This window comes from Juglans microcarpa x Juglans regia, chromosome 5D (assembly GCF_004785595.1).
Source record: "Juglans microcarpa x Juglans regia isolate MS1-56 chromosome 5D, Jm3101_v1.0, whole genome shotgun sequence".
Taxonomy (NCBI): Eukaryota; Viridiplantae; Streptophyta; class Magnoliopsida; order Fagales; family Juglandaceae; genus Juglans; species Juglans microcarpa x Juglans regia.
In genome coordinates, this window is record NC_054602.1 from 26560590 (window position 1) to 26570376 (window position 9787).

At 38.0% G+C, this 9787-nt stretch overlaps 1 protein-coding gene across 1 annotated transcript; it reads right to left on the reverse strand.

Annotated features, from left to right (window-relative positions):
* Positions 1-356: 356 nt before the first annotated feature.
* On the reverse strand, positions 357-1132 carry LOC121265850 (protein FAR-RED IMPAIRED RESPONSE 1-like). The gene is made up of 2 exons (XM_041169520.1): positions 733-1132; positions 357-508 (listed from the first exon to the last, which is right to left on the reverse strand). Exons 1-2 carry the CDS (start codon positions 1130-1132, stop codon positions 357-359), a joined length of 552 nt encoding a protein of 183 aa, XP_041025454.1.
* Between the last annotated feature and the right edge of the window lie 8655 nt (positions 1133-9787).

Consider the following 9787-nt stretch of genomic DNA (forward strand, 5'->3'; position numbering starts at 1 on the left):
TATCGACATTACTATAAAAAAATGTAATTGTTTGAGAATTTTTACACTTTCTGAAGTGGGAAATAAATTCCTACAAGTCACCACGACTAGTGTATCTCCTCCATCTCGCTAATAAGTAAATAACAAAAAATAGAGCATATTTGTCAATTCCGACAGTATTAAATTACACCTAAACATGTAAATCACAAATAAACATGTAAAGTAAAAAAAAAAAAATCCACCTGTTTTCGTTTCCCCTTCACTGTTGTTTTCTTCGTCTTCGCTTGAACTTTTTGCATGCGTTTCTCCATCCCCGATGCTCTCCTCAATGATGGGAGTCTGCCTTTCCCTCTCACAACTAGTGGACTGAGTACTTTTTATGAGCTACCACCTGTAGTTGTGTTCTTTGCAATAGAACCAACATTGGAACCGGTGACCGTAATCGATGGGGATTTTTGATTCTCACCATATAAGTCAATCATTGCAAATAACTTCCCTGTTGCATCCACAGTAAGCTTGTCTGAACCCGCTGCAAGGGTAATCATCTTATAACAGATAATAGACTTGAACATCGGTTTGCATCTGCCCGCTGATCCCCTGCGTCGAAGCTGTTGTGTATTAACGTGTATCTCATTTTGATGTCCTTTCTCCATCGCTCTAAAATGTATCTTTCTGGTACAAATTTAATTTCGTTACATTTGAATACTGCCAAAATGTGCCTACACAATATCCCTCTCATCTGAAATAACCCACATGAACACATTGCAACTGTATCGTCCTCACTAAAGTCCACATAGTATGTAACCCTCTTAGTAAACTCTTCAACACAAATTTCATCCTCTATGCGATACGTCTTTACAACACCGTCACTCTTAAGTAATTTCGGACCCATATCAATAATGCCGGTAATTTGCTGTTGAACTTCCCTAAATTTAGCATTGGTGTACAAATCTTGAAATTTTTTTTCAATTGGAGATCTTGATATACATGGAATAGTGACACTAAATGAGTGGAAGTCTGTTGCAGTTTCATTCTCAATTTTCTTTTTCAACGCATTATCAAACTGGTCGACAAACTCTTTCAAATTTGTCTTAGCATGAACATAACTGTCGAAAAAGGCATTCATGCTCTCGCTCTGCTGTGTTGTACTCATTCCAGCCTAAAATACATCTTTTAAGAATGCCGGTACCCAATCTTGATGCTCCGCATATAAACTTTGTAGCCAGACATTCTCATGCAAGTTGTACGTTGTGATTAGTTGATCCCAACTCTCTTCAAACTCTTCAACACTTTGGGTGTCATACACAGATTTCATCAATGCAGTTTTCATCCCATTTTTGTACGAAGCATGTGAGCTAAGCTTTTCAGGGACTTTCTTCAGTATATGCCACAAACAAAATCGATGTCGGCTTTCTGGAAATACAATGGCAATCGCATTTTTCATCGCTCTGTCCTGATATGTGATAATAACTCTCGAAGCTATACCATCCATACACTTCAACCAGGTCCGGAATAACCAGACAAACGTCTTCGTATCCTTATTGGATATCAATCCTGCACCCAACAGAATTGACTGGCCGTGGTGGTTTACACCAACAAATGGTGCAAAGGGCATCCCATATCTATTCGTCAAATATGTGGTGTCAAATGTGATGACATCACAGAAATACTGATATGCTGCCCTACTACGGGGGTCTGCCCAAAAGACATTCTTTAACCTCCCCTCATCATCTAAATCCATCAATGTAAAGAACCCAGGATTTTTGTACTGCATCTTTAAAAAACATTCTTGAAGCGCTCCAATGCCACCTTTCCCAAGTTGCAGATGTCCTGCCTTGTCGATGTAATTTCGACAATCTTTTTCCAAAAAAGGGAGGTTCTCAAATCGACCTGCCCCAACGACAAGAGATCCGAAGCTCTTATTCATCTAGATGCCGGCCAAATCATTTGTATCTAGAACTCTTTTTACGGAATCACTCACTTCTCTATTACATCGGAAGAAGCGCGATTTAGTTGGACTGAGACCGTGGTTGTGAATATTATGAACTGTTGTCAACCTAAACTTTCCGTCAACTTTTAAGACATTAATCTTTGCCTTACATTCTGTCTTTCTTGTGGGTCGTGGTCTGGCGACATTCAACGTCTTATTACGAGCCTTCCCACCACGGGCACAACTAAGGGTGGCATATCTAACATTGCCATCCTTTCCCTTTTCAGTCCTTCTTGTCATCACTCCAAACCCACATTTCTTTGCATACTGCTTATAATAATTCATTACTTCTTCAAAATAATTAAACTCCATCCCCGACTTTGGCTCCTCAATCGTATCAGCACCAACTTCATCATCTAATTGAGATGTCCCGATAGTGCCATCTTCTGTATCTCGTGAATCTAGTTTATCTTCATCTCCATCTTCAACTCTAGAGCAGGTACATAGAATATCAGTTTCCCTACACTTGGGTGTTTCCTCTAAACCAACTCTTTTGCTCATAGCAGAGCTTGCAGTAATGAGAGGAGACGAGTAACTAATATTCTACAAAAAGAACAAAACATTACACTTTAACAAAAAAAAAAAAAAAAAAACACCTTTAAAAAAAGAAATACATGAATACAATTGCATCACCATTAGAATATTGCTTGGATATTGGTAGCCATTTGGATATGGCAAAAAAGCAGGTGACCCCGCAGGAATTGGTCCATAGTAACCATGCATGTAATTTGTGAAGTTTGGACAAGTTGAAGATATCTCTTTATCACTTCTTCTCATTTTTCAATAAAGAAAAGATAACTTTCCAGGACCTGAAACAAATAGTCACTCTTAAGTAGATAATTCATCATCACTGTCTATGAGTAAAATAGTCAGAAATAGTGACACTAAATAGCTATTACTCCAAGGATTTGGGGATATCATGTCAAATTGAGTCATTAAAGCCGCACCAAACATTCAACAGGTTATGTTAAGCATACAAGTTTAGTTTATCAATGTTACAACATCACTGCATTCATCTAGCATGCATTCATCTAGCAACATCACTGCATCTGGTATCAAATGAAATCACTTTCACAAATTCGAATTCCAAAGCAAACACAAAAAGAGAAACAACCAATCCACCAAAAATGAAAACATTATCTGCCCAAGATTAAATATGACCAAATACAAAACATAATCAACATAATGAACGAAAAAAATTACATATCCGGCTGTGTATTACATACTAACATAAATGAAAATTAAAAATATGGAGCCGTTGAATGATGATGGAAGTACTCCATTTGAGTACTCCATTCGAGTACATAATCAAAACTAAATACATTTTTAATTCATATGAAGATCAATTCTGGTTAGGCTTAGATGCTCAAAACAGAGAAATGATAAACTCATTCAAGCTCAAGCACATACAATGGAGCCTCAAAAAATTGATATTCAACGATGCCAACGACGTCCACCCCCAACGACGGCTACGCACAATGACGCCAACACGGGATTCAGCCCAGTGGCTACCCACAACGACGCCAAGACTCAGTTGACTCGCTACCCACAACGACGCCAACACTCGGTCGATACCCACAACGACGCCAAGACTCAGTGGCCACCGACAATGATGCCTACACTGGATTCAGCAACGACGCCAAAGACCAACGGGATTTCACTGGAACGGTGGCTTTCGGTTCTCAAGAGATTTCGTTCCTTCTGGGTTGCACGGTTTCTTTTCCCTTCTCCTGGCCGATTTTGATTTCTGAAGGAGAAAATGGATTCCCGCATTTTGTGTTTTTCGTTTTCATTTTTTTTTATTATTTTTATTTTAATAATAAATCGGCTAACGTGGCGTAATGCCACTTCAGCCAATTCCCCAGCGTGTACCCGTCCCGTGTACCCGTAGAAGAAATGTTTTAGTATTAGCATTGGCAGAGTCGGCGGATTATTTGCCACGTATGGGTGCTTATGGGATTTCGAGATCTAATTGGGATTACATAATGGAGTTGCCGCTGGCGGTGGGAGGTTTGTTGAGAATAGATTATTTGGATTTGTCGTATTTTAGATTGTGATGTTTAAAAAAAAAAAAGAATTATTCTATATTTTATTTTGATAATCGGATTATGATTATATATAATTTTCAAGTGTTCGGTTGTAACCATGATATTCTTCTGAAGTGAGGAGTATCAATAAAATTGAGATACTGTCCTCTTTCTAAATAAAAGGTCTAAGCTAAAGTCAAAATTTGTCTAAAATTACATATTTTGTTTAAAGTCAAAACTATTCAATATATAACCCCGCATTATATTATCGATATATTAGACAAAATATTAATATAATATTATGTTTTTAATAATAATATTTTTTAAACATTATTTTTTCATATTTGGTAACTATACTAACTATATGTTAATTAATAATTAGAGATAACAATATTAATAACCGCCAGGGTCATATGAGTCTCGAAAGTGTCTAAGTGTTCCAATGGGTCTTTTGACCCTTCATACGCTTCTATCTGAGGGATTTTGAACTTCGGAAGTATAGGTACTGCCATAATCTTAGCTATATGGCAGTTCCATGCTGGTGAGAAGTTGATCTATCATAGAGGGTTAGCCTATCTGCTTAGCTACTTCTATCTGGATCTGCATGTTGACCCTATGTCCCTCTTCATCTACAGTGGTCACGTTGGAAGGGGATGGACCTCAGAGTGATGACTCTGTCGATCTGCCTTTGGTCCTGCATCACCCCTTCGCAAGACAACATTTTCTTGCCGAAGGGTCTCCAACTCCTCCATGAGTTTTCATATTGCTTCACTTTATTCATTGAGTCTTCCTTCCATTGCTTCGGACTGTGCTGTTTCATGCAACAAACTCTGAGAGTGTGTTATTGCCGGCATATGAAGGACACATTAGTTATGTGACAACAGATATCCCACATACGGTGCCACTATTAACTTCGTGTTTCGCAGGCTTAGGTAACTCTATGTTGGCAATGCTCGAGCGGTCACCTGCACATTAATAAGGGGGGACCTTGGGATCCGGTGTTCCTCTGATACATAAGTTAGCTATGGTATAGAAGATGAAGATGAGTAATACTGAAGATGTGAGTGTAAGATAACCTCCTTGTTTGCTGCAGGTGGTGTTTATTTATACTTGCCGACTTGGCCTCCATGGTAGTGGAGTGTTGTATAACATGAGATGATATGTTCATGTTGTCTACTAGCCGAGCTATCTTTGTGCCGTTAGCTCGCCGAGCTATTAAGTGCTCAGGGTTCTTGTGTGTAGCCCAGGCCTTGGGTCGCATTGAATGCAGCACGCCTTCTGTTCTGGGCCGTATTAAATGCGACATGTTTTCTGCCCTAAGTTCCTCCTATCTCATTAATGTCTGGTGTGAACCGCCAATATTTTCCCGACTCGCATTGAATGTGATATTCCTTCTTCCTTAAGCCTCTCATGTATCCTCTAACTTGGTTTTTGACGTAAGCATGGTCCGACCCGAGTCTCATACCCAGGTTTTGACCCAAGACTTCCTAATCTGTTCTACCTAGCCCAGACCTTGGTTTTAGCCTGGCCCAAGGGATTTACTCCCTTCACACTTAGTTTCTGTCTATGTTGTAGATTGTATTGCATTTGACCATTTGATGTATGCCTTCCTAGTGAAACTTATGGGCCATTTTTATTATCAATATTGCTTTGCTCTTAAATGTTTTCAGAAACCCTATAAACTTAGCACAAGGTATAATGCATACCAAACCTGAGTTAATAATCTTTTTAAGGTTGCTTTAGGAATAAGCTAGCAAATGATTTTATCAATTTATAAGCTATTTGATACAGAAATGTGCTTTCAATTACGGATCTGAATACTGAGAAAGGCTTCTTGCGATAGATTTCCCCGATTACTATTATTTCCAGAGGGTACCACAACTAATGGAAGGGTCCTTATCTCTCATTCCAACTTGGTGCATTCATCCCAGCTAGGATACCCAATCCAACCCGTGGTTGTCCGCTACCCTCACATACACTTTGACCAATCATGGCATGGGCACTTATCTTATGTGGATTTTTTTTTTTTTTTTTTTTGGCTTATCAAATATATTTGCCTTTCTAGAATTTGTATATGTTTTGAACTTCTACATGAGTAGTGAGTCGATCCTTTCAGATGACTTCTATTAGCTTTTTGATACTAGGATATTCATGTCTGTTCGAGTGAAGGGCTTTCAGGTTCTCAAAGCATGTTTGATTTGCTATTATATTTTCTTTAATATTAAGGGTCTAGCCAAATTGTTCTTATTAGTTCCTTTACCTTAACTGAACAAACTTATTTGCGGCGATTTATTATCACTCGTAAATTTATTAGAAGGATATTTTCACACACTAATTTTTTGTGCCTAGTGCTGTCACATTTGAATTGAAAATACATTAGCTAGATATCTATTTTTTTCTAGCTCTAAGCCATTAATTGTAGGCACTGCTCTACATGGATGTATGTAGAGTATTTAGGATCTTAAATTGTGGAAATAAATGTGTACATGCCAGTTATAAATTACTCGCCGGATTTGTAGGAAAGTTCTCCTATATGTGTTTTTTTCCCCCCATTTTTCGATTACCTGTAGATTAATATCAGTAACAATCAACCATATGGGTGTATGCAGACTAGCCATGCTATTGCAACTGCACTTAATGTTGTACAAGCGTCTCATTCCTACGGGGACTTAATGCTTCTAACGAAAGCGTCGGAGTCGAGATAGGTTTTAATTTCTTTCTCGCCTAATTGTTAGGAGTGGTTTGAATTTAGAGATGAGTTGATATGGATTGAAATGATTTGTAAATAGTAGAATAAAAGTGCACTTCAAATCTGAAATTATTTGGCTAGGCAACGAAAAATCATGAAATGTTTTTCTGTCATTTTGGCATACGACTAAACAAATTAGAAGCCTCATGCCCAAATCATTCTTTCACCCTGTTCCACCAGATACATCCTCTAAATCATTGACAATTATGTTGTTCACTGCTGCGACATTAATGTTCGCCTCTCCAGTACTGTACATTGAATAGTAACTTGTTTGCTTCACGTATAATCAGCGAAAGAGTCGCTCATAGTAACCCGTTAAAGTTGACGTTACTTTTTTTTCTTTATTTTTTTTTTTCGTATTTTTTTAATATATTTAAATATTTTAAAAAAATTAAAAAAATATCCCAATACACTTAAAATCACTTAATTAATCACTAAATAAAAAAAAATTATCAAGTGATCAAATTAAACGGTACAACTTGGAAGGTAAAAGTAGTTTTTTCCTCAATGAAACTCAACAATTGTAGTGTTTGGTACGTACTCATGTCGGTATCATACTATTTGCAGGAATATCCTTCGAGTTATATGGTTGAAATGGCTAGGGTGGAATCGGTGAGTCCTTACACCCAAACGCCTCCCTGCAAATCCTTTCTTACATGTACATTATAAGTTATAGGATTCTTTATAAAGGTTTCCTTTTGCTTACTTTTTTTTTTTTGCACTTATTAAGAAGCAATTGTATTGGTAAAGATAGGCATAGTCCAAGTAGATCCGAAGTATACATATGACTACACCAAATTAAGAACTAGAAATTGTTACAAAGAAATCATAAAAATTGAGACCATTTAACTCTAAAATAATGACCTACATAAATAAAGTCTTCTAAAAGAAACTCCTAAACTCCTCCGAGGTTTCCCTCTGCTTACTTGCTCAAAGTATATATGTTTTCCTTCTTTATTTGTCCCCCATAATTGGTCTCATGAAGACAACTTTTTTGTTTGTGTGCGCTCTCAAAATTGTGGCTGATAGTACGTAACTCCTCTGATTCATCTGTTCCCTTACACCACTATTCATATTGAGTGAGTTTACTTGAAACGGTAACTTCTTTGATCCCTTTCTTCATGACACAAGACCTGCTTATCAGTCTTTTCTTATATAATGTGCATTAAGTGTACAATTACGCTATGATTAGTTACTTCTAGTTGCTGCCTATGCTAGAACTCACAGAATTAAGGCCAGTCTTTTATAAGAATATTCTTTTAATAAGCGATAAGAATTTCATTGAAAGGTGCAAAAGGTGCATTCCAAACACGTCTTTGATAAAAATATTAATCAGTATTGCTTAGGTGTGAGAAAAGGTTCCTACTTGCCTAGTTGCCTCATATGGTGTATTTGGGGGAAAATGAATGATAGAATATACCTATAAAAAAGAAATGATAGAATCTTTTCAAGACCAAAAATAAACGATGGAGGAACTCAGGACTTTCCTTTTTTTTTTTGATAAGTAATCAAAGATGTATTAATAAAGATAGGCAAAACCCAAGTACACAAGATGGTATACAAGAGATGAAACCTATCTAGATTGAAGAAAGGGAAACTAGAAGATCATGAAAATTCATGCCATTAAAATCTAAAGCAATGGCCTATAGGAATAAAGTACGGAAAAATAGCATTCTAAGTTCCATCGGGGACCGCTCTTTGTTTTCAAAAATTCGATCGTTGCGCTCTTGCCATATACACCACATAATACAGATCGGGATCATGTTCCACATCGCCTTGATTTGTTGCGCTCCTCTTGGAAGTGTCCAGCTAGCCAATAGATCTACCACCGTTGCAGGCATAACAAAGGCTAACTCTATCCGGCTAAAGACTTCGACCCACAAGGCTCTAGTAGTCTCACAATGTAGCAAAATGTGTGCCACTGTCTCGCCATATCTCTTGCACATGTAACATCAGTCTAGTATAACTAATCGGTGCTTCCTCAGATTATCAGTAGTTAGAATCTTCCCCAACGCTACTGTCCAAGTAAAGAAGATCGCTTTCAGAGGCGCTTTATTTCTCCAGATTCTCCTCCACGGGAACGGGGTGGTGGCAGTTTGGGTAAATGACTTACAAAAGGATCGAACTGAGAAAATGCCCTTACCCGCAGGAGTCCACCACAGCCTATGTAGTTTCTGACTATTTGGCTTTACAGAATAAAGCAAACTGTAAAAAGCCTCAAAGATGTCCACTTCCCAGTCTTGCGCCGCTCTACTAAATGTGACGTTCCACTGCACATGGTCCCCTATATGAAGCATAAGGTCCTTTACCGAAGCTTCCTGGTTGCATGCCAACTGAAAAATAGCTGGAAAAGTATCTTTTAGGGCTTCATTCCCACACCATATGTCCCTTCAAAACTTAATGCGAGAACCCCTCCCCAACACTAATTTGAATGGCTACTAAAATCCCCCCACCCTTTCCTAATGTGTTTCCAAACTCCCACACCTCTAGCCCCATACACCTCTTCAGTGCACCAACCCCCCACATGCTTCCATATTTATAGTCAATCACCTGCTTCCATAACGCTTTTGTCTCGTTATTATACCTCCATAACCACTTTCCAAGAAGGGCCCAGTTGAAAATTCGCAGATTTTTTATACCCAAGCCACCAGACGAGAGTGATGTACACACCTTATCCCAGCTGACCAAGTGGAATTTGAATTCATCCCCTATCCCCCTATAGGAAATCACGATATAGCTTGTCAATCCGAGCCGCTACCCTGGTAGGCAACTGAAACACAGATAGGGTAGCGGCTCTTATCCCTTATCCCTTTTCAGCACTTTCCTCCTTTGGATAGTTTCTACATACTTTAATTAGCTTAATTTTCATGATTATGTTGTTGGATCATAATGACTGAGTTGAGAAGTTCAAGTAATTTATGTATTCTGTTTTTGTGTATTTTTTTTTTCATTTTGTGAAAAACCTTTTCCGGTGAGTAAAATTTGCCGGAAATATTTTTTTCGTCCATTAAACTTATTGCAGCGATAAAAACTCGCCCAAAA